Source organism: Nelusetta ayraudi, unplaced genomic scaffold (assembly GCF_046127955.1).
Source record: "Nelusetta ayraudi isolate G7.1 ecotype Tasmania unplaced genomic scaffold, CSIRO-AGI_Nayr_v1 ptg000070l, whole genome shotgun sequence".
Taxonomy (NCBI): Eukaryota; Metazoa; Chordata; class Actinopteri; order Tetraodontiformes; family Monacanthidae; genus Nelusetta; species Nelusetta ayraudi.
The window spans coordinates 1,377,742-1,401,758 of NW_027466120.1; the positions used below are offsets into that span (position 1 = coordinate 1,377,742).

The following is a 24,017-nucleotide window of genomic DNA, read 5'->3' on the forward strand; positions in this document are numbered from 1 at the left end:
TTCCCCATTACAGGTTTGTTTAATCTCCACACTGATAAACAGTTTCTGTTTCATTTTGTTGTTAAAATGAATATTTATTTGTTCTTCCGCAACTTGGACTATGTCCGCTTTTGGGTCCTGCTTCCAACAACTACACACTTAAGTGACTATTGCACAACACTAGCTCAGATCTGGATTTAAAACAGACCATCTTGACAACAGACCACCTGTGTCCTTTTCCCACTGTTTTTATTTTATGTAACTACATGTTCCATCCCATATGCCAGTACGTCATCTACTCGGGGTTGGGGTTAGGCTGTTTTCGCTGCCCCTGGATCAGCTGCAGCAGGCTCTCGATGGATTCTGCCAGGTCATGGTTCGGTATCAGCTGACTGGCCTCCAAAGCTGTGCTGCAAAATCCCAGCGCCTGGCACACAAGCAGCAGCGGAAACGGACACAACAGCTGCGGATGTTAGAAACTGGACGGTGGGGGTCGGAGCAAAGCTGACTTATATAATGACATCCATGAAAATTGGACTGCAACCCAGTTGGCTTCATTTGTCAAGTGAAATGTCTGAAGCCTGATCTAGCAGGCTTTTTTGCATTGTCCAGTGTCATTTAGAACAAACAGGGAATCGGGGGATGATACGAAAGCACTAATATCCCAAATAGTTTTTGCATATAACACGGCTTTCGGATTATGGGATCAAATGGCACAGCTCTGTCGTTGCTTTACTCCAGTGTCTGGTCTTATTGAGTGTCTCCCAGCAGTGCATAAGATGGTTAATGTTCTAATCTGTGGCCTTTAGTCTTCCATGTTGAATGAGAAAAGAGGCTTTCAGAGTCAGACACTTCATGTGTAGCACAAGGACTGCAACACACAGCAGAGCTTTGACGTAAACATGGAGACAAGTCAACTAAACTTCTTCATCAAGAAGTTTGGTATTGAAGGCGACGGGTTGACAGGATGGTAGAAACATCCACCAAACCCATGACTTTGATGAGGGGCTGAGGGTTGATTGTGGTGGATGTTCTTTGAGAAGAGTTAGAATTTTGTTCGGCCGTCGACAGACTGAAATTTAGAGAGAAATGCGGTGGTGTCTTCGGTGCGATGTTTGATTCCCGACTGTATTTGTGTTGTTTTCTAGCAAGACTTTGGGTACCTGCGACCCGCTGTAGGCCTCAGAAGTCTTAAAAGTCTCCGGCAGACAGTCTGGTTCACGAGTTCCTGTTTAGCTAAGTGGAACAGACACGCTTACGACAGCAAATTGACTTCATCCTCCTCGTCTGGCATGAGAGGCCACAGACCTGCTCATTCATCACAACGGTGAGGAGGTCCGACGTGAACGGCCAAAGGAGTCAACAGACACGGCATGAACCACAGTGGAAGTCGGCTTCCACTAATGCTCTTTACAGCTTTGCTAATTAGGGATAATCCCACCTTGAGACTGTTCTCCGTGAGGAGGTTCCTTTGGAAGTGTGTCACCGTGTCAGACGGGATCGTTAAGTGTGTGTTTACTTCACTTTTTTGTGATCTCCCTCCAGGAACCACAACATGGCCAGACAGTGGGTCACCAGGACAATCTGAGCCGATTCATTCTGCTTGAACTCCAGCACAGTTCTCAGCATCATGTCCACCTCAACCCGCTGGACTGTGTCTGTTTGGGCGAGGGAAAATGTTGCACGTTCAGCAAATACATCCGATGGAATAGGGGAAAAAAACATTAAAGATTTTTATTAAGGTCGACATGTCTGAAGGTTCTCAGTTGTCCAGGTTATCTCAGTGGAGAAGGGTTAGGATGAAGCAACTGGACTGGTTTTGCTATCTTGAAGAAGAAACGCCTGCGAGGTAGCAAAACCAGTCGCCAAGTGCCTCAACGTAACCCTTCAGTAATAACGTCTGTTAACAGACATTCATTTAGCTGTTCTCCTCTCATTTTCTTTGCACTGCTATTCTGATTTTGAATTCACTATTCTGATGTTAAAAAGGAGAAGAATGACAAGCTTAGCATCATATGTAGGCCAACAGCTGCGTCGTGGCGGAAGTGGCGCGGATGCAGCGCAGCCAGAGATGTGTCAGCGCCGGTCTCCAGTCAATCGTAAGCATGCTAGCGTAAATCTGGGGTTTAGTTTACGGATTGCACAGCAAGACAGAGGGGCTAAATATAGTTCCGTTGACCTTATTTCTTCAGCCGTAACGCCCATTGCATCTCCGCCGCTCCTCGATGGGCGGAGCAAATGATGGATTACTGATGTCACCTTGCGGTCCGTTGGAGCGGCCGTTGGTTGAACTGTGCGAGTGATTCGAGTGCAAGTGTGGCAGGAGGTACCGTAGGAGGGCTCGGACACCCCGTCGGGATCCTGGGCCTTTTCAATTTGGGTCTGGACCAGTTTGGTCAGATACAGGTGCCAAATGCGAGTCACCTTCAATACGGACAGGAGGAGATTAGTCACTGGGTAAATAAGGGATAAACAGATTTTCAAAAACCGCTGCGTCAGAAACAGTGACATACTGTAGGTTTTATTTTACCTCCGAGTACAAAGAATGAGCAACAGCCATGTTGTCCATTTTGACAAACACGTCTGCCATGAGAAAGTAACCACCACAGGTGACTACGCTGTCCAGGCCGTACTCCTCGCTGGCAAAGTATATCTGTGTTTGAAAAGGGAAAGAACTGAGGGTTTATCACAAACTTCACATTCGGTTTTGTGTTTGTGTGTATCATTTGAAATAGCTTCTTAAACAGCAGAGAGAAGGCGTGCGAGTGCCACAGGATCACAGATAGGCAAATTTCTCTTCACTCATGTTCTCTGAAAGTAAAAGCCAATGAACTCCCCAGAAATGGGGCGGGTGGTTAGTTGGTCAGAAACTAACCCTTTGTGATGTCACAGAGGGTATTTGGGCTTCATGGATAGATATCTGTCCTAGTTCAGTGACCACACCCTGACGCAGATGTCCACTCCACCATCTGATGCCGCATTGCTGTTGACCATTTCCAAATACATATGGGAGTTCCATTCGAAGGCTACAACATTCCCCCGGAGGCTGTAAACACTGGGTTAAACATACTATATAGACTGTATACTGTTGTTTTCTGTGAGCTAGGTGGAGGGGTAGCATGGGGGTAAATTACCCCACGAGTTTGCTCCACTGGAATCTGGGGTGATGAATAAAGATCTCTAAATTACTATAATATTTTGGCCGTCATACATCATTTCCAAAGTCGAACAGGGCTGCATCCAGCTCTCCAGTGATAGTGTGGAGGCGACCCAGACTCCTGTGTAGCCGCTGATGGACGGCATAACCACAGTCCGGGGTCTTGAGCACAGCCCACTCCGCCTGTGACAGGAGCTCCGCCACGAGCGACAGGTTATTCATTCCTGACGGCACAGGTGAACACGGGAGTCACGTCAAACTGGAACAAAGGGGACAAGTGAAGAAAAAGAAATACATGTGTTATCGTCCTCCAAGACCTCTTCACTCACCTATGTTGGCATCGGCCAGCAGCAGGTAGGCAGGCACCAGTTCCACCACTGCGGGTCCGTACACGTCCTTGGAGCAGCGCAGGTAGAACTGAGCCGCTGGCAGAGCCTCCTGATGTTTTCCCTCAGACAGTTTGCTCTCTGCCACCAACCTGCAGATCTCAATCAGCTCCTCCTAACAGAGCAGCCAGAACCAGGAAGCATGTCAAGGCTGTTTTGGCAAATATAGTTGAAGAGAGATACTGTTGTGATAGTTTTCTAAATGTTCAAACATTTTTATTCCCCAAAAAAACACACAAAAAAAATGTTTCAAATTCCGAGCAAAAATAGTGGAAAGGGTTGTTGACTGTTGCAGACTCCACTGAATCTGATCTGCTCCTCGATGCAACATTGACTCAAGGCTCAAGGTTTTTTTTTTCTGTGCAGTCCTTTCTCTCTCTTTGGTATTTCTCCACACGTATTCTCAATGCCTTGGATTCAGTCTCACCCTCTGGAGCTGCAGCTCAACGTGATTCTCTGGATGAAAGCTCATCATCGTCTCAGAACGAATGTAAGTAAGCAATTGACAGATCCTTTTATGGATTCCCACCCAGTCGGCCTGCTGGTGGCTCTCATTACTGCGGAAGACAAGACAACATTTCTGATTACACTACTAACTCCATTAGTTCATTTGTCCCTGTTCGGCTGGACACTTAGCCGGAATCTCCTTGGAAATGCATGTAGAGGTTTTCCTGTGAGGCAAGAAATCAGTCTTGATTCTTTGCTACATAAAACAGACATAAAACAAACTTTAAAAAAATAAAGTTCATTATTATTATTATTATTATTATTATTATTATTATTATTATTATTATTATTATTATTATTATAAAATAGAAGACCCACAAAAATCTAGGATGCAATGTAACAGGGGAAATTAAGTAAATTGTTTTTTGTTTTTTAACAAACATGAAAATGAAATAAAGAAACTATTCTATGCCAAATTTATTACTTTATTGCTTATTTTAAAATAATCTAGAGAGTGAACTGTTAACAATTAAATACCAAAAATGTGAGAATTTTGATTCCATGTGTCATACCGTGAAAAATACTGAACATTTCGCTGAAGTATCATTACATAATCTCTAGGCTGCTCTAGAATGCCAGAAAACTAAGCTGCATCTCAAGGAGTTAAACAGCTCATCCTGCAAAAAAAAAAAAAAAAAAAAAAAGAAGCCCTGCAGTGGGTGGTGTCGCCACACGGTCTTCCTCTCCCCACGCTGCACCCCGTAGCCCGCTGATAATCTGCAATTCACCTTCTGCAGGCTCCCGCCAACCGCTAAATATACTGTTGCTCATAAAAGGTAGGCGATGTCATGTCAGAAACGCGAAAACACAGGAAATCTCTCCTTGACAGTCGCTGGGACACAACAGACGGTCTGTTCTTAATTCAATTAGCAGATGTTCCCCCACCCACTTGGTTCGACGCATGCGCACGATGCGCCCAGCTGGAATTTAGAAACTATGGCACACGCTGCCACCTAACGTTCAAACAGTAGACAGTTGAGCAGCGACTAAAAAGACGGTTAAACCCTATATATTATCCCTTTAGTTTTTTTTTTTTATTTTTTTTTATTTTTATTTTTTTTTAATTTATTTTAAAAACTAACTTGCAGATATTTAATGCCAACTGCAAGCTAGCAAGCGAAGGCCGCTGACTCTCACCAGTAAAATGTGACGCGACACTTGGGGCACTGCAGGTAGGCTCTCTTGGAGCACAGTTCACATAACTTTTCTGTCCCTTTTGGCAGGGCGAGGGGATAAATCTTGGAGTCCATGACTTCAGTTGGGGCAGCATGTGCAGACGCTGTTTGTTCTCAGAGGCCCATGTGTGAAACCGCTACCATTTGTCCGAAGGGCCGTAAGCGCTGCCATATTGTGTGAGAGGTTTTGTTGGGAATTCCGACTTTGTTCTTAGAATCTTGACAACTCAAATCTCAGAATTTCACAAAAACCAAAGTCAGAACACTAAAAAGAATAAGAGGAAGGAAAGAATGTCTCTCTTTTTCAACTCTTGCAGACCGTTATCCATCAAAGGTATAGGACCCCAGAAGTTTTTCTGTGCAGAATTTGGACTTGTGAATAAAGTAGAATAAGTTATTCCCCCCCTTCAAAATTCCAACTCTTAGCGCTCGCCAAGCTATGAACTCTAGTTATGAGAACAGCATCCAGCAGACATCCATCACCCTTTCAAAAAAGAATGGGGAAAACTGGATGAGCCTTGTCCGAAAGAGGCATTCTTCAATGTTCCAAATATTGGGTTACATTTGCTTGTGAGTTTGAATTCCTTGTTTGGTTTCCTAGTCTGGCCAAAATATTAGGAATTTATAAAATACTTGGTATGGTGGACTCGTCTAATGAGCTACCACTGAATATAAATCTATGAAAATAAAGTATGTTCTCCATGCGATCCATGTAACCAGTCTAGAATAATGAATGAATAATGCGAAATAGTCCATTTACATCAAACATGAATACATTGATTTAAATTTTCATTTTTTATTTTTTATCCCCAGCTGTTGCTTGTTTTGAATGAACATACCGAAAGCTGTCAGTCAAGCAAAAATATGGGACACAGTTCAGTTCTGAAAGTGGCAAAAATCCAAAAACAAAGCATGACCAGCAAACATGTCAAATTGTTTGCAGTCATAGTGGAACATTTTGCCTCCATGCACCCACTGTCACTCACTAAGGCCTAATGTTTGTTTTTTGTTTTTTTTTTACTTCTACAGTAGTCTTGATATGTCTGTACATTTCACACCCAACACATTTACAAACACTGCAAACGAATATATATTCTTGATAAAACATTAAAGAAACCATGTTCAGCTCATGTCCACACATTTCTTTCAATACCATCTGCAAACAATCTACATTTAAGCTTTACATAGAACAACATCTAACAGCAAGAACGCAACATTTTGATACATGGAGAGTAACTTTGTTTCCTTTGGCCTCTTATAGGTCGTGTTTTTCTCCTTTCCTGGTCATTCCTTTTTACGCAAGTGGATGTACATGATCCCACTGCACAGCAACAAGGGCACACACACCCAGGCCAGGATGAAGCAGTAGCCAAAACGTCCTAAGGTCAGTTCCCTCGAGTCCTGTAGGATTTCCTTATTATGCAGTGTGTAGATGAGAGCTGCAGTGAAGGCACTCAACCCTAAGGAAAAAAAGAGAGAAAAACATGTTTTTCTTTAAAACGAGAATTTTGTGTGTCGTTACACATTTGCTTCAATTTAGATGTCAAAATTCAAGGCAACACTGTCTGGTTTGCAATTACCAAGAAGAAATTCATAAAACTAACTTTTGAAGCCACCTGAAAAAAAAAATCCACATCGTTAAGTTCTGCTTTATGGGAGCTAGTAAAAGCTCTGGCTCCACTTCTATAGGGGGAAAAAAATTCAAAGAAGAGTTACTTTATGCTTACATAAGTCTGTGAAAACTGAGGGAGGAAATTAACCTCTGCGAGGCAGCTGGACTACAGAGAGGTGCATTCTAATGCAGCGTACTGTGAATCCATCTTGCCAAACAAAACAAAAACGCAGATGAAGGTGAGAAGATATATTGGTAGTAACTGCTTGCCCAACGACGGCTGAAGAAATTAGCATGAATGCTGGAGTAGCGGCACTCTGATCAGAACTGGAGAGTGCTTTAATGTTGTTACTGGGTTGGACCTCACATGGCACTGAACTCTTTTCCCAGCATCAGTAAAAAAGCTTTTGCCTCACTCCAGCCGCACTTCAGATTTAATCCCACACACAGGAGGCCTCAAACTGTTGCTACGTGGTTCAGCTGGCTGTCAAAACATGAAAACGGTCAGCTATGAATCTTCCAGGTTTGACCTCCACTTGGCAGACACTGACTGACCATGGGCTCCTCGCCAGGCGGATATGAAATGAACACAAAAGAACTGGAGAACGTGCCAGCTCGCAGGTCCTATTCGCTGCAAATGATCTCATCTCACGAATGCCTGCCGCACATAATGGCACTCCACCGTTACCTGCAAACACTTGACACAGCCCAGTGAAGTAGAAAAGTCCTCCCTTGGACATTGTGAACAGTTGACCCAGGAAAACCAGAAAGGAGACGGACGAGAAGACCACTGAGAGGACCATCAGGACCTGCACTGCCTGGAGCCACTCTGAGGAAACATTCACACGCGTACGCTTGTAAATTTTGGTCTGCAGGTTTAAACCCAACCGTGTGTGCAAGTGTCACTACCCTCACCGGTTTCTTTGGACGATGCGCACAGCCACGTCCCTGTGAAGTTGTCAAACCTACAGTTGTACCATAGGTCTGAGTTCTGCATGCCTTCCCACTCCCACCACGACTGCAACCAGACAATAATACATGTCAGACACACACACACACACACAGACACAGCAAGATATTTGCACATCGACTTTTAAAAGAGCTGCCCCAATCTGTATTCTTTACCTTCTCCATCGTGGCAATAAAGAGCATCGCCAGGGTGATGAGGTGAAGCAGCGTCACAAACATGAGCAGGTACGCCATCTTCAGTTTAGTGCTGGAAACAAAGAAACACACAGAGCCTGATGCTTCCCAGTCATATGGAGAATCGGCACCAGTGTGTGGGCAACATTGGTTCCAGAGTGGGATTTAGTGCAAGGGAAACTTTCCCTTTTTTTTTGCCAAGAGACATCGAAATGGAAAATCTAACTGGCTCTGTTTCATAAGACCTTATTGAAAACAGACTTCAGTTGAGGGTTTTTTTTTCTTTTGGATGGGGGAGGTGGGGGGTTGTCTTGACTAGGTTGTGTGTTGCCACCGTACAACCCGGCAGAGAGCCTGGGCGGGCCTGCTGGAGTCTAATTGCTCCAAAATATTTACTCAATTAACCCCTTTGGCCTCCTGAAGATTTGTTTTCCTTTTGACTGCAGTGAGTTGTCCACACCCTTGCACGTTCGGGTTTCATCTATGTTGCTGTGCCTCTATCCATTGAGAAAACTCACAACAAAAAGCAAGTGACATAACAAAGTTACATTTCTATATTGCAGCTACAGACGAGAAGAATTCCATATCTCACAATATGGACGTTTGGGCATAAAATGAGGGAAATAAGAGACTGGATCAAATTGTCTGTAGATTTCTATCTGTGGGAGGGGTCATTTTGGGTGGGCAGCGGAGTCTTCAATTACTGTCAAATTATGTTATTACACAAAGTCATCCATCATCATTTGAACATAAATTTTGAAAGAAAAAGCAACATGAATTATATTTATATTGAAAAAAATAGTTTAAGTACAACAAGAGAATTTGAAAAAAAACAAAACATGCCACTTCTTACTGAATTATGTTTTTTTTTTTTTTACCATCACTTTGAATTACATTTTTGTCAAGTAAAAATCTTGACACTGTTTCTTTGACTTAGAAATTAATGAAAACACATACTGAAAAAGCTACTTACTAAAATTGAGGGAAAACATTACATTTACTTACCCTTAGTGTTGCCTGTTTTCTCTTTAATCAGGGGTCCCGAGCAGCTTCAGTACTCTGGAGCACCGTGCCCCTCTTGGTGGTCCTCTCCTCTCTTTTGGCCACTCCCCCCTTATTTTCACAGTCATACTGTGCAAACTTTCCAAAGAGAACGCCCATTTCCTCTGAGCAAAACAGAGGCTCCGTTCTACTTGGGCCTCGTGGTCCCTTCACTATGCCCAAATAAAATCCTTGGCATGAGACCCACCCATGGGCAGCGGACGCACATAAACCCACATGAAAAGACCTCTTTGGTGAACTGTTCACTTTCTCCCTACCCACTGAGTGTTTTGCAGTTCCTCATCAATTCATGGTGCCACGCATTGGGCAAGTGAAATGAATCAACTGTTGCCACATAGCTGCAACAAGGAAAATAATTTAGTGTGTGCTGTGGTCACTCTGAAAACATCTAGGATGGAAGTACCAAGCCAGCACAGCTGAGTGTACTCAAGGTCAGAGGGGCTAACTATCAAAAGTTTCAAAACACAAAATGACTGGGAAAACGTTTAATAATGACGAAACAAAAGAAAATCTGTATTCTTGCCACCTGTAAAAAAAAACAAAAAAAAAGGTAATCAAAATTATTTTAAAATGTCTTAACAAACCATAAAAAAACATTTAAAAAAATATTGAAAGAGCATATATCTGTATTTCTTTTTAAATGCATTCATATCCATCCATCCATCCATCCATCCATTCATCTTCTATACCCGCTGATTCCTATTCAGGATCACGGGGGTCTGCTATCCCAGCTGTCTTAGGGCGAAGGCAGGGTGACACCCTGGACAAGTCGCCAGTTCATCGCAGGGCCACATAGAGACAAACAACCATTCACAGTCACATGCACACCTACGGACAATTTAGAGTGTTCAATTGACCTCACATGCATGTTTTTGAAATGTGGGAGGAAGCCGCAGAGAACCCGGAGAGAACCCACGCAGACACAGGGAGAACATGCAAACTGCACACAGAAAGGTCCCAGGCCCGGGCCCCAGAATCGAACCGATGACCTTTTTGCTGTGAGGCGGCAGCGCTAACCACTGCGCCACCGTGTCGCGCATTCATATCCCACAACCTAAAATGATGCTATGAGTATAGACTATTTACAAAAATTATAAATAAGAAAGACATAATCATATTTTAATAAGGGAACCAAATTCCATCACTGTTCAATTGTACTTTAAATGTGACGATTCTCATGTTTTGTTTTATTCAAAGAAACGCCTATGAACTGCAAGGTGAAACGGTACAAGAAGAGCCCTTATAGACAAAGGCCTCGCACATATTCTTTTGGGTGAGTAAACTGAACGTAGCTGTCCTAGCCGGGCGAGCCCACTTTTCCGTCCACCCCCTCCCCACCCCCAATCGTGGGCAACATGGTACGATCCGTTGCCTAGGCGCTACGAGAAGCCAGTTGAGCCCGTTAGCCTCCTTTGCGCAGTGATCCCCAATTCTTGTCTGCTCGGCCCTTTGAATGGTGAGTCACACTTTTACTGCCAAGGAATATTTATAAGCCACATTAAAATGAAATCATAAAAATCTGATTCGATAACATAGAAGGCATTTCCACTCGCTGCCAAACAGCTGGGGGGAAAGGAGAAAAATATACGGCTAACGCTGGCTAGCTAAGGTTAGCCCAAGTGGAACGGCTCCTCGCAAACTTTGCAAGTAGCGTCAACTTTGCTAACGAGCTCGAGCTGCCGCTCGTCACGCTTATCAGCGACGCATCCCGGCAAGCGCCTTCCGCCAGGGTCCCTAGCATGTCTGCTCCGGGGATAGTCCAGCCTGTGTCGGGCCAGCGAGCTCGGTTCGGCGGCGGCGGCGGCGGCGGCGGCGGCGGCAGCAGGATGGAATGCAGTGGGCTGTTGTCCTACATAAACCCTCGTCTGCGCCCACTCGTCAGACATTTTGTTAGGTGGACTGCTGAAAATACCAAAGAGGCAACAGTTACTTGTTCACAACGCCACTGTCCAAAGCGCGGATTTGTTTAGGTTTTCTATCTTTGCTCGCCAATGACAGGAAAACGCCCACTTCAATGGGACAGAGGGTAACCGCATTATGCTGCTACATGCTAAATACATCTTATTTGTATTGAGAGCAGCATTGCATACTTTGTTTTATACAGTCTTGCTATGCCGATGTAACGATGGTGTCTTCTTTAAGCTGGTGGCTGCAGGTCTTGACTTAACCCGACAGCATTGTTCTGCATCTCATCTTCTTTTTGACAGGGAGACGTTTCCACGGAGGACCTGGGCCGACAATGGGAGTTCATAAGTTCAAGGATCTGCCAATCTTCAACACGCCGTTGAAGACCTCAGTGGAGTTTAATGTTGGCTGAACTACATCACTGTCAAGGAAGAAGTTCATCATTTCCAGATGCAGCGTCACCAAACCTAATACACAACCATGGATCATGAAGAGGTATTTTTTTTCCTTCTCTTCATCCTACTTGTTTTCTGGTTCCTGCAAGGAGGCCAGAATTATTATTTTTTTATGTTTCAATTATTATTATTATTTGAATGAAACATTATGTCCTCTTTCTTCTATCCGTTGGTTTGAAAAAGTCAAGAGTAAAGAGCAGCTGCTGTTACGTTTAAATACCACAGCCACGTGAGACCTGATACTCAGCCCTGGACAATATGGAGCGTGCTTCAGGGAGCTCTTGTAATTTAAATGCTTCACGGGGGTCACGCTCATGTTACACGGCCTACAATGTGAAGTATTGAGTTCGGCGACAGGTGTTTAGTTGTAGCGTGTCGCTGTCTACAATGTGTCACGCTGATGGACTAGTTTTCAACACGGCAGCCTTGACGGAGAAAGCAGGCTAATGCCCAACAGTTTGATCTTTGCCCCATGAAAACAAATAAAGCTAGTTATCTTGGCTTCATTTGGGATGAATAATTCTATTATAATGCAGTAAGGATAATTAGCTTTGTCTTTAAAATGTTGTGTAAATTCATGTTCCTCTAACATTCCAAATTGATACCAAAATGTGTTTATTCATAAAAGCAGCAGCATTTTTTTTATTTTTTTTATTAGAAAAGCAAACGTTTCTTTTAACAAAGAGCACAATGTTTTAGGTGTTCACCAAAACATCTGGTGAATAGTTCTGTATGGATACAATACCTGAATAAGTGAATTAATTTACCTGAATACTTTTTCTTCATTTTACTATTTTAGGCACTATTTTATGAACTGAATTGCTGATGAATGATGTGCAGCTGAGAAACTAAATTTCTCACAGGATAAATAAAGTACTTATTTATCGATCTAGCAGCATAGGACAGTCTAGAGAAAGAGATAGAAACTCTTCAAATACTGCAAAATCTTTTTAGTTCATCTTATGTTTAGCTGGACACAAGCCGTAATCTACCATTCTTTGCATTGTGTGCTTGCAGTGATTCAGCTGCTTCTCTGGTTTCTCAGTCACAGCTGGACCACCTCCCCACGCAGCCTCAGGGGAATGGTGCATCTCCTGGGGCTTGTGTTGAGCAGCAGCAGCAGCAGCAGCAGCAGCAGCAGCAGCAGCAGCAGCAGCACCACCTACTGCAGAAGCTTCTGGACAGCGAGTCAAAGTATCGCTTGGCCAGCGAGGAGCTACAGGTGTTGCGCACCCAGCAAACCAAGGAGATGGAGGAGGTGAAGCCTCAGATTTCTGTGGAGTTACTTTATCTGTGGTCCTGGCTGGTAGCCACCCACTGCACCCACTCAATGCATGCTAATGTCAGGAACAGCTGGCTTCATAAGAGCAAGTTCGAGGCCTGCGCTACATGGAAAATGCCCTGAGAAAGATCACTTTGTTTTAACACAGTGTGAATAAAGAGTCACCCAAATGCCATTGCAGGGAGATTATTACATATTTTTCAATTATTGCCAGGTGGAGAGCTACGTCGCACACATCCGTGGCATTCTGGAAGAACGCGAGTGTCAGACCGCCGAGTATGCGCAAGACAACGAGCAGCTGCGCCAAGAGCTTCACCACATCAGACAACAACAAGGTGAATTGTGCACAGATGCTGCCCGTTAATAAGAACTGCCCACAGGCTGCTTAGACCTGGGTGGAGTTTTGGGGGTTATTTTTTTCCTTCTGCCAACTCTAGTAGTTCTACGAGTTGGTATTGGAGCTCAAACCCATCAAGGAGGACCAACAACTGTGTCTGAGACCTGCAACGACAACTCAAGGCCTTTATTTCCTCCCCAGACGACCTTGGAGCGGCCTCTTCTTTGATGCTCCCTTTGATCTGAACATTTGTCTTTGATGGTGGCAAAGTTGCTTTGATGTCTCCATCCTCACCTTACAGCGGGTCGTCCGGTCTCCGTGGCAACGCTGGGGCCACGTGGCCACGTGGTGTCTGTTTTGGCCCCTGATTGGCGCTGACAAACCTTTGCCTCGACACCCTGTCGTAGACATTGATCCTCGTCCTCTCAAACTTCTTCCCTAAAGTTTCCACACATTCCTGAATTTGCGTCCCCCCTGTCCAAAGCCCTGGTTTCTTCAGCCAGCTGGTTTGTTTGACCTGCGGTTGTGTAATATTTCCACTCCTCTGTAAATGCATCTGGCCCTGAGGTAGCTACCATATGGAGGGAGAGAGTGATAACCTTGTTCTGATTTCTGAACCTCTCATGGAAGATTCAGTGGACTCCCCAGAAAGTAAACATTAAATCATATTGTACCTGGACAAAATTCACCCATTTACTGCATACTTCTTGGAATTATCAAGATTTCTGTCTTGTGTAAAATGTTAAGTTTAACACAGCTATTCCCTTTTCTTGCAGAGAGCCAGACCACAGAGCTGGCCGAGATGCTGGCTCAGGAGGACCTGGCCGAGATGGGACTGAGCAGCCCCAGCGAGCAGGTGGCCTACCTGCTAGTGGAGAGGGCCACGCTGCGGGAACGGCTGGAGGCTGCCGAGAGGGCGCTGGGGAGTGTGAGTCTCACCGACAGCCAGACTGAGTTCCAGCACCAGGTAAAGTGATGATGACCATCTGAATGGGGTTCCTGCCCACATGTCCTGGTCCAAACCTGATATTTAATGTGTCTGTGATGTGACACAGGTGCCAGTTTGCCACTCTGTGCTGGAGGAGCAGCATCGGGAGGCTTTACAGAAAACGATGCATATTGCAACCAAGGTGAGGCGTCTGCATCCAAGGCCTGTCTGAGTTGCAGGTCTGCATTAATCTTGTGTTGAGTCGATTTTTGTGGAGACAAAAGATCAACGGCAACTCTTGTAAAGTGCAGGGAAATTTACACGCTGACTCTATAACCTCAAGTCTGTGGTCCTCCACGCATTCCTCCCAGCAGAGTTCGTCCCAGAGTCCATTGAAGAAGCTGTTTGGGCTGCGCAGGTCTGCTCAGAGCAAACACAATATTACCCCTGTAGGTCTCAACCTCCCACCTATGTGTTTTTGAAGGAATTAACACTGTTTATGAGGGCGTGGCTGACTGCATTCACAGGTGTTTTAGGATATTTTTTCCACATTTCACGCTGTTGTGATTGTCTGCATGCCTGCTGCGATGCAGCCCTATGCATGTTGGATTAATACATATACGTGAATGCACATTTCTAACAAACGAAATGGAAGCATCCCTAATAATGGCACACACTGAGTAACTGCATGCGCACGTGCCACTGACGTTGGGTTGCTCGTCTTTTCTCTCACGGCAGCAGCACACTGGGCCACTTTCATCTCCAACCTCATGATCAACACTCTTGTTTGAAGTTTTATCTTCACACTAATCATCAGTACATTTTTTTTTTAACTTCAGGCTCTCAGTGAGGAGATCTCGCAGGAGAGAAATGAGCGGCAGCGGCTGGAGCGAGATCTGGACGAGGCGTCTAGGAGGCTGGCGATGGCCCATCAGGACATCCGTAGACTGACCAACGAGCTGGATGCTGCCAAGAACAACAACGTGGAGCCCAGTGGTACGCTGCAAACATGTATTCCAGACTATCAAGTAATCTGTACGGACTCTAGTTACGTCAACATTTTTTTCAGGAAGGGGATTTATCAAACCTTAAGCAGGATTGGATCGTGGTTTCTTTTAAGACGTCAACATGCCTGCACTAACATGTCAACACTGCTTTTTTTGACAGGCTGCAGATTTTTGTCAGCAACCGTATTCTCTTATCACACCATTTCTTGCGTGAAGCACATTTTTTGCTCTCATTCACAGGATCTGAGCTTCAGGGAACGGTAGAAGAGGTGGAGAACCTGAGGAAGGAAGTGGACAAACTGAAACACAGCGGTGAGAAAGACTTCTGTGTCAGCAGCTCAGGGTCTGATATAAGCACCAGTACTTTACTGACACATTAACTGGCTGAAAAATCTTTTTTAAATTGTCAGTTTTGCTACAAAGACTGTATTGTGTTTGGCACAGACATCTTACTATGGAATTAAAAATTTTATGTTCATATTTGCATTATGATCCAGTCTGTTTCCCTGACAGACACTCAGGCGGAAAACAATACACCAAACTGACTGCACTAAAAAACAAAATGACCTTTTTCACTGTCATGGTGCAAAATCAATTAGTGTTCAATGTGCAGTGTTTGAGCTGAATGCTAAAATGGATTCTAAAATGTTTTTCAGGGAACTTAAGTGAATTCAATTTAACTTTCATTGGATGTGAATGTCAGTGGCTGTTGCCTCTCTCTAATCTAGATATGATGAAGCTGCGGCAAGCCAAAGAGGAACACGAGAGACTGGATGCTGAGAACAGATCGCTGTGGGAGCGAATACGAACAATGGGCTCCGAAAAGAAAGATCTTCCGCAACAGGTTTGTATGTCACTCTATGTTTTTGTCTGCATGAATACAGTCAAAGTCAATACAGCCACTAGTTTGCTGTTACTCACCATTGGTTTCTATTCTCCCCTGTTGTCTCTACATAATGGACAGGAGGACGCTGCCGGGGAACCACAGGACCGGAGCACCAACGGCGAGCTTCAAAACCATCTATCTCATCATGAAAGTGATGATGTTCACAAACGGTAAATGCATTCACTTCACTGTATCCTCGATGTGCACTGCGCTCTGCTTCTTTTAGTCAACATCAGCCCTCTGCCAGGTGCCGTGAGGTGATTGAGGACGGGCTGGTGCAGGTGCGGGAGCTTCAGCGACAACTCCAGAAGATGCGCAAGCACCACGAGGGGGTGGAGGAGAGAAACGAGGAGCTGGAGGCTCTGCTGGGGGAGACCCAGAACGTCCGCACAGAGGAGAGGCTTCGCCATGAAGGAGAGCTGGAAGGACTGCAGAGGAAGGTACTGCTGACCAGGGTGGAGTCAAGGAGCCACCTGTTTTCAGACCCTGTCCATCCTGAACTCCAGTCAAGCCGCCTCACATGCTCAGTTTACTTTAATTATTCATTGAGCAATAATAATTATACACTGGTCACTGCAGATAAGGAGCCTGGAGGCAGAGCTGAAAAAGCAAGATGGCCGAGACAAAGCCCTGACTAATGGAGAAGAGGCCAAACACGCTGAGCCCTACATACAGCTGGTGAGAAAGCACTGCATCTCATCACCGATCCTTCGAAATTCAAAATGATTTCAGAAGTATTCATTTATTTACTTTTTGAATATGGTCACCCTATTAAAATAATGGCCTAAGTAATTTTTTCACAAAAATTTGTTTTTGGCTTAAATCATCGCTTGACAAAAATGACATAGACCATTATTTTAATAGGGTGACGATATTCAGAATATGTTTGTTGTGTTAATGAGGTTTTCAACTAAAGAAATGTGCATACAAGTGCATTCCTTTGTCCACCACTTTCATTTATTACATTTTATGGCGCTTAAAGCAAACTACATAGTTGGGACCCTTGTCCGACTGAATCTGTGAATGTTTGCTGTGGTCCTGCACCAAACAGTTGAGGGACAGCAGCCAGGAGAGACTGGCTCTGCTCGATGCCCGTCTCACCGAGGAGAAGGACTGGAGGAAGCAGCTGGAGGTCGACCTGAGCGCAGCGCAGGCCGCCCTCAAAAAAGACAAAGAGGTAAGAGAGCCACTCTGTGGAGAGATCCCTCAGCTCTAAACTTTCTCTCTGTCATTAAGAGAGGTCAGTGTTTGCAGTGAGTTGAGGCCACTAACACTATGACTCTGCTCTCCACAGGCCCTGGGGATCGGTGAGTGTGAGCTGAAGAAGCTCAGACTTGAGGTCAAAAGCCTTCAGATGGAGTGTCAGCAGGGGAAAACGCTCATCAAGAGCCTCACGCAGGTCAAAGGGGAAAAGTCAGCTCTGGAGGAAAAGGTTTGAAACCGTACAAGTCTCACCCTGTGACATTCATCATTTCATCAATCATTTTAATAATGCTAGGAAGGGAATTGTGAATAATTAAAAAGTAAACGCAGCTACCAGAGTGGAGTGGGAACTTTGTGAGAAATTCAAGTTTGAGTTTGATGGTTTTTACTCCTGGGTTTCCATCTTTCAGCTGGCCCAGTTGGAGCGGGCACACAGCCGCCTTCAGTGCGAGTTGGAACACAACAAAGAGGCCAACCAGGCTCAGGAGCGCCTCAGAGAGAACGGACTCCAGGTGGAGCAGCTGCAGGAGCAGAAGGACCGGCTGGCCACCGAACTCAGCAGCCTGCAGACGACTCACGACGCCTTGAGGTTGTTCCAGCTCGTGCGGTTGTGTTGTTTTTGAAAAGTCTGGAGATCACACGGCTGAGCGCTGAATCTTTGTTCAATGCCCTCGTGTCCCAGGTCTGACATGGCCACAGAGCGCCGGCACGCCGCCGAGCTCCAGGCCAGGCTGAGCGCCAGCGTGCAGGAGAAGCTGAAATCAGAGTGCGAGCGAGGACGGCTGGCGCTCGACCTGCAGCATCTCCAAGAGCAGCTGGAGTTGCATCAAGAGGAGCTCGCCACCGTCAAGGAAGCACTCAGTAGCCACCGGGCGGCCGATGGCAGCGTGGAGTCGAGGATCCTTCCAGGAGAGACGAGTGACTACGAGAATTTGGAAGAGGTAACTCTGATTATGGCATTGGCTCCTCCCAAACTAATTGACTTGGAGCTAAATCTAAGAACCTGCCATGGGAATAACTTCTTGTATGTTTTTTTTAATATCCACACTTGTGTACTGTTTGTAGATCTCACGTCTGAAGAGGCTGGACCAGCTGCAGATCCACATGGAGGAGGAGCGACAGCTGGCGGCGCAGCACCAACTGGCCCTGCAAGCTCAGGTTAACGAGGGTCGGGCTCACGTCAAGGTTTGCATTATTCTCTTCTACGTTTCTGCCACCACAGTTAAGTTAAAAAAATAAAAATACTTTATTTTACAGTTCCTATGTGTACGTGCTGAAATCATTTGATGTTCGCTGTCGCATTCCTTTTTTTTTTTTTTTTTTTATTATATTGGACTCATCATTTTGATTATTATATGGCCCTGTTAGCCCATCTCTCTTTTGTCTTTTCAGTCCCAGGACCTGGTGCTCAGTCAGAAGGTCGAGGAGGGCAAGCAGATGAAGCAGGACCTGCAGAGAGCCCAGAGTCTGTTCAGCTCTGCAGAGCGGGAGCTGCGCTACGAGAAGGAGAAGAACCTGGACCTGAAGAGGCACAACAGTCTCCTGGACCAGGAAAAACTCAAGGTTGACAAACACACACACAGACACACATACACACACACACACACACACAGGGATTCCCCATATTTACCCAGCTGCCAGTAAATGAATCCATGTCATCCACCGAGTAGAATTATCCCTGGCAAGGAAATTCAGAGGAAGCTCAGAAAGGAAGAAAACTGTCACGATCAATCTGCTCTGTTGCTCCTTCCAGCTGTGTGCCGAGCTGAAGCAGGTCCAGACCAAACTGGCCCAGGTGGAGCAGAGCGTCAACACTCAGGCCTCCGAGTGTGAACGGCAGCAGCAGAAAATTAGGGATCTGGAGCTGGAGCTCGCGCGCACCTCCACCAGCCGCACTACCACGACCAGTCTGCAGGAGGAGCTGCAGGTAGAGAGAGCTCGGCTCATTGCCGCAGACAGGAAGGTCAGTGCAACTTTGGATCGTTCAGAATCAACATTCTCATAGTTTTTGCTGCTGGACTTCATTGTAACAAACATCAGCGGAAGTCTTCAGCTTAATTCTGCGATTGAGGTGGGCGTGACTTTAGCGGAGCGCCGCGGCTGTGTTGTTACAATGGCAGGTGTTGGAGTTGCAGCAGCAGCTGAAGAGCGTCCAGCACCAGCTGCGTGTGGAAGAGGCCCGGACCGGCCAGAGCGTCCTGTTGGAGAGGGACAGCAGGGATCTGTCGGACACCCTGTCGGCGCTGCGAGCCAAACAGCAGGAGGAGCAGATCACCAGGTCACACACACCTTCACAGCCTCTGATCATCTGCAGCAGGTTCTGCCGTCATTCAGGCCAAACTCACTGTGGCTTTGTTCTCTGACTGCTTTCAATTTTCTCTATGCCAAGTTAAAGCGCAGTGAAAAAAGTTGCTGGCTCCTCTTTGAATATTTACAGATACTAACTTTTCATCCTGGACTTCAGAGGAGCAGCTTCAAATTAATGACAACCACAACTAAAGATTAAAGCAAACTGAAGGTTTACATTATTGAAAAACAAAAAAACAAAACATTTGTACAGTGAATTTCCCCATAAAATTCCTTCAATGCCTTAAAACCACACAGAACTCGGCTCCAGTTGTCATAACAGTGTCGTAACCTTTAGACCAGAACCCCTCCTCCCACCCCCGCCCCAGCTCCACCCTCTTCTGACCAATATCTTGGCATTTCCCACGGCAGGAAGCTGTTGGAGCAGCGGGAGGAGGAGCTGCAGCAGCAGGTGCGCTCTCTGAGGCTGAGCGAGGCCACCATGAACAGGACCAACGCCGAGCTCAGCCACCGCGCCCAGCAGCTGGAGACCCGTCTGACCGTCCTGGAGACTGAGCTCAGCAAGGCCAGAGAGGAGGTGAGCAGCAGCAGGAGGAGCAGCAGGAGGAGCAAAGAGCAAAAGCTCATCGTGCATCGACTGAGGGCTGCTCAGTCTGAAACCACTTAGTTTGAATTGTATTGTATGTTAAGTTATGTAGATTAAATCTAATTTTCTACACTTTCTGAGTTTGAGAAAGTTAGCCAGTTTATTTATTAAATTGTTATGTATATGTGTTATCACAATAGCGTTTGCTTTTGGCTTGTTTATTTCCGAGTCCATTTATAAAATCATGAACTGACCTGAGCTGTGGTTACTTCCACCCAACAGGTGAGAGACGGCCTGAGGTCGAGGCTCAGAGTGCAGGAGGACCTGGAGGCCAGTCGGCAGGAGTGCGAAAGGCTGCAGGCGGAGCTGCAGCAAGTTCTTCTCAAACTAGATTCCCACATCAGGTGAGGTCCATGTCCACCATCTGATCCACGGGAAAGCCCCATTATCAGGGTTGCCGTTGATTAAAGAGGAAAAAGAGAAAACACACTGCTGATTTCTCGCGCCCCAAACCAGGAAGTACGATGAAAAGCAGAGCCAGCACAAGACCAAGCTGCGTCAGGCCAAGCAGGTTTTCCTCAAGGCCACCGCACAGAGGGACCAGATCATCCAGAAGCAGGAGAACGACCTGCTGCTGGCCTCCAGCCTCTCGCACAAGGTTCCGCACATACACGCAGAACGGCGTTCGGGACTTGCTTCACGCACAAAGACAACACGCTTGTGTGTTGAAAACAAGCAAAGCAGGAAGGAAACTTGTGTGTTCTTGTCACAGGAGAAGGAGAGGATCCAGACGGTGACTGGGGAGAACGAGAAGCTTTTAGAGGAGAAGAGGGAGCTGCTGTGCAAAGTAAGCCAGGCGGAGGAACTGAGCAGCCAAGGCATGAGGACCGCCTCCAACTTACAGCACAGGTACCGGTCTCATAAGCACTGGTACAGGTCTCATAAGCACTGGTACCATTCTCTACCCTTAAGTTCTCATTAGGGTGTTTAAGCCAGCTGTTAGTTTCTTGTGTAATTATTTGTCCTGTGTTCCAGCGATGTTTATTTAAATGTATGGTCTACATGTTTGTGTACTGTTGTATGCTGCCCTCTTGGCCAGGTCACTCGTGCAAAACAGATTTTTGATTTTAATTATTATTATTTTTACCTGGTTAAATAAAGATGATGATGATAATGATGATTAAAAATGAAGAGCAGCTACAAAAACCAACTCAGTGAACCCGAAACTCATGTTCTGTTGGCTCAAAAGACAGGCACAGAAGTAATACCCCCTCATCCTTTTACACACACACAGACACACACAGACACACACACACACACACTGGAAACTTGTCCAGGCCTGTGTTAACCGTCAGTGCGCCTCCTAGGGTCAACGTCCTGGAGATGGAAAACCGACAGCTCCAGGAGCGAAACCTGAAGGTGTCCAATCAGGCGAGCTCGTCGGAGCGCGCCCTGAGGATGGTCCAGTCGCTGTACGGCTCGGAGGTAAAGCGCTGCACTCAGACGCTCATCACTTTTTTGGTTTGTTTTTTTTGCGGGGACTCGCCACCCGCCAATGCCTGTTTGTCTTTGCTTTAATGCTGCTTGTTCAGCACCGGTCATGTGAGTAAGAAATAACAGTGTCACTGACAAATGGTGCAAAGTGGATCAGTCTGGATCGAGGCTGTGCAGGTAAGGGAAGCTCTGTGTTGGGACACAAAGAGGGTGGCTGGTCCCTTCTGCCTGCGCGACAGACGAGGGTTCCGATCTTGAATGTTTTCTGTTCAACAGCGGAACTCAAAGAAAATGCTGCCGTCGGAAAGCCTGTGTGGAGGAGCCCTGCATGCACCTTTGCAGAGGTACCGCAGTGTTTCCTTTCATTTATTTCCCCTGGGGTTAAAATCTTGTTTTTGGCTTCCAAAAAAAACACTGACTTATTTTTCTGTCTGCTGATGCAACCAGCATGAATTCAGCTGCATACGACCCGCTGGTCATCCTGGACACCATCTGCCGCGTCAAGGTGGGCGAGTGTTTGCTGCTGGACAAGACCAGGTCGTCCTTCATCGCCCACCAGCCGTCGGAGCAGAGCTACCTGAACCTCGCGTCTCCGTCGGCCTCGTCGGCCTCCGCGGCCCCACAGGAGGGCGCCGATGACCCCGACCAGGTATGAGGGCCGAGCGGTTTCGCACGTAGGGGAATCAGCTGCGAGCGTCGAGCTCCGTCGACGAGTATCGGAGTAGCCAGCCAGGGCTGCGACCAGGGTTCCAAGCCCGGGGTCAGAGGTCAGGGAGCGTCCTTCCCCTCGTGCGGGGTTTTGGTTTGTTTCACCGGGCCGACCGTGACCCACCGTTCCTCGCATCGCACCTGGACTGCGGATTATTTCAAGTCTGGAATCTCCCACATCTGGTTTGATGCACAACAAAAAAACGAGGAACCAATCAGCAGCCTCGCAGTTGCGGCACAACCAGGAAGCGACTGCCGCAAGCCGTTGTTTCAAACCACGGAAGGAGACTGAAGAGGAAGCCTGCCAGACTTTGTTTTTCATTATCACTTTTTTTCCCTCCTGACAAAACAACAGTCCACTCCACAGCTCCATCCAGACAGGCTGTCCGCAGACCAATCAGAAGCCCAGAATCTGGCAGTAAAGACAAAAAAAAAATCTGGTTGCTCTCCTTTAAAACATGATGGCTGAAGGTCCGTCCTTCTTTTGGAGAAGGACGACTGCTTGGTCACAAAAATGTTTTGCTGAAACAAAAACGTGGGCCAACAACAGATATTTTACTTTTCACTTCACACTCCAGTGTGTTGAAGTTGCTGTACCAACACAGCGCTGCAAATTATTCTGTAGTTTCTTTGAAAGTTTGTGCAGTTCAGTTTTGTCATTGAGGACCAGACTTGAGTCCCCACTGAGCTTCATCCACTCTCGCCCTCACAAGGCATATTTAAAAAAAGAAAATCCTGCCCAAGAGGTTTCCAATGATAAAACTCTATAATAATCTCTTAAAAAGGCAATTTTTATCAAAGGGAAATCTACTGCAATTTTGCTCAGGGTGACACTGTACAGAGAGCAGCAGGTTTTGGTTTGGGTTTTTAAAGGAGTTTTGAAGCAAAAGAAAGTGCCAAACAGTCCTAGTTTTTTTTTGTTTTGTTTTGTTTTAAACTTGAACAGGGTGTTAATCATGTGGCACGACGCTCTGTGTTGTCTTGCAACACAGAGCAGTACTTTAGTTGTTGTTAAAATGAATTGTACGAGACAATCTGAACGTCCCCAAGACATTCTAGAGACCATTAAGCACTTTAAGACAAGTTGGACTTGTGTTTACATTAAGGGGGACGTGTAGCAGTGGGTTTTAAGTGCGCTTGATAATAATTATCAATAGTACTGATTTTAACGTTTCTTTTTTTTTTTTTAATGCATTTTTATCTTTACTGTAAAAGATTGGAAAGCTGAAGTGCGTACGTACGTTCAGTGAAGTCCGACAGTTGTCACACTGTGGAGCCTCAGCAGGTCTCAAGGGACTGACTGTGTGCTAAACAGTCTAGATATTGTAGCTCCTCCCCCACTGAGGCCAGTCAGTCCGGCTGAAACACTGCAGTACTTCATGCACTGCAGCGTTATAGTTGTCGTTTATGAAACAGCCAAAAATAAGAAGCCACAGAATTCCGAGAGTCTTTTGTCTCTATTTATAGCAGCATTTCTTTTCTTTTTTTTTCTTTGCTTTTTAGATCGGTTAACCTCAGTGTTTTATTTTTTTTTTTCTTCTTCTTCTCCAGAGAGTTCTTGTAAGTTTTGTACAGAGGAAATTGTGTGATGGGAATAAAGCCCCCAGAAATTGTTTTATACCACTATTGTTGTGTTCATGTCCTCTTCGACGTGCCTAAAGTGGCGAAGTTACAATCTCGCTGCTGCATGAATGCGTGTGACAAAAGCCTGGTGGCAATCTCATCTGCACGGCCTCCACATTGTAACTACATTTCTATACAACTATTTTCTTAAATAAAAGTGGACATTTACCAACCGTAACGCTGCATTTTGTTTTGTCTTTGTGCAAGAGAGCGTCGATCGGGGGCCGAGTTTTATAACAGTCTGTTTATTAAACAAGGTAAAGATACAAAGCTTT

At 45.7% G+C, this 24,017-nt stretch overlaps 3 protein-coding genes across 6 annotated transcripts; 1 reads left to right on the top strand and 2 right to left on the bottom strand.

Moving 5' to 3' along the window:
- Positions 1-211: 211 nt before the first annotated feature.
- zmynd12 (zinc finger, MYND-type containing 12) lies at positions 212-5,354 on the bottom strand. 4 transcript variants are annotated; one of them, XR_012928679.1, is made up of 8 exons: positions 5,167-5,354; positions 3,950-4,079; positions 3,466-3,637; positions 3,191-3,360; positions 2,510-2,632; positions 2,159-2,403; positions 1,504-1,637; positions 212-406 (listed from the first exon to the last, which is right to left on the bottom strand). XR_012928679.1 is itself a non-coding variant. In XM_076042399.1 (8 exons), the coding sequence occupies exons 1-8, from the start codon at positions 5,277-5,279 to the stop codon at positions 275-277; spliced, it is 1,068 nt and encodes a 355-aa protein (XP_075898514.1). In that variant the 5' UTR covers positions 5,280-5,354; the 3' UTR covers positions 212-274. The 4 variants fall into 4 exon arrangements, 2 of the variants coding, with proteins under 2 accessions (XP_075898514.1, XP_075898515.1); XR_012928680.1 differs by having other exon boundaries at positions 1,499-1,637; XM_076042399.1 differs by having other exon boundaries at positions 2,310-2,403.
- A 182-nt stretch (positions 5,355-5,536) lies between these two features.
- On the top strand, positions 5,537-23,920 carry ccdc30 (coiled-coil domain containing 30). The gene is made up of 30 exons (XM_076042384.1): positions 5,537-5,774; positions 6,466-6,588; positions 10,219-10,294; positions 11,229-11,421; positions 12,399-12,639; positions 12,878-12,998; positions 13,777-13,967; positions 14,056-14,130; positions 14,303-14,377; positions 14,768-14,924; positions 15,170-15,247; positions 15,664-15,779; positions 15,900-15,991; positions 16,069-16,261; positions 16,401-16,499; positions 16,873-16,998; positions 17,116-17,253; positions 17,435-17,613; positions 17,707-17,965; positions 18,090-18,209; positions 18,417-18,587; positions 18,778-18,987; positions 19,145-19,302; positions 19,743-19,908; positions 20,200-20,321; positions 20,434-20,575; positions 20,690-20,826; positions 21,285-21,402; positions 21,688-21,755; positions 21,859-23,920. Exons 4-30 carry the CDS (start codon positions 11,414-11,416, stop codon positions 22,064-22,066), a joined length of 3,768 nt encoding a protein of 1,255 aa, XP_075898499.1. The 5' UTR covers positions 5,537-5,774; positions 6,466-6,588; positions 10,219-10,294; positions 11,229-11,413; the 3' UTR covers positions 22,067-23,920.
- On the bottom strand, positions 5,987-9,525 carry LOC142899018 (epithelial membrane protein 3-like). The gene is made up of 5 exons (XM_076042407.1): positions 8,965-9,525; positions 7,942-8,032; positions 7,732-7,834; positions 7,505-7,645; positions 5,987-6,664 (listed from the first exon to the last, which is right to left on the bottom strand). The coding sequence occupies exons 2-5, from the start codon at positions 8,017-8,019 to the stop codon at positions 6,489-6,491; spliced, it is 498 nt and encodes a 165-aa protein (XP_075898522.1). The 5' UTR covers positions 8,020-8,032; positions 8,965-9,525; the 3' UTR covers positions 5,987-6,488.
- Positions 23,921-24,017: the final 97 nt, after the last annotated feature.

Bases quoted from the DNA above. Each gene is read 5' to 3' on its own strand.
- LOC142899018 (XM_076042407.1), bottom strand. From the start codon at position 8,019: ATGGCGTACCTGCTCATGTTTGTGACGCTGCTTCACCTCATCACCCTG. The intron at 7,646-7,731 runs GTGAGGGTAGTG...ATGTTTCCTCAG, and splicing joins CGCATCGTCCAAAGAAACCG to AGTGGCTCCAGGCAGTGCAG. The intron at 6,665-7,504 runs GTAACGGTGGAG...TTTTTTCCTTAG, and splicing joins GCTGTGTCAAGTGTTTGCAG to GGTTGAGTGCCTTCACTGCA.
- zmynd12 (XM_076042399.1), bottom strand. From the start codon at position 5,279: ATGGACTCCAAGATTTATCCCCTCGCCCTGCCAAAAGGGACAGAAAAG. The intron at 2,633-3,190 runs GTATGACGGCCA...TTTCAAACACAG, and splicing joins TGTTCGACTTTGGAAATGAT to ATATACTTTGCCAGCGAGGA. The intron at 1,638-2,309 runs GTACCTCCTGCC...TCGCCCAAACAG, and splicing joins GGTGTCCGAGCCCTCCTACG to ACACAGTCCAGCGGGTTGAG.
- ccdc30 (XM_076042384.1), top strand. The intron at 15,248-15,663 runs GTGAGAAAGACT...TCTCTAATCTAG, and splicing joins GGACAAACTGAAACACAGCG to ATATGATGAAGCTGCGGCAA. The intron at 17,254-17,434 runs GTTTGAAACCGT...TCCATCTTTCAG, and splicing joins AGTCAGCTCTGGAGGAAAAG to CTGGCCCAGTTGGAGCGGGC.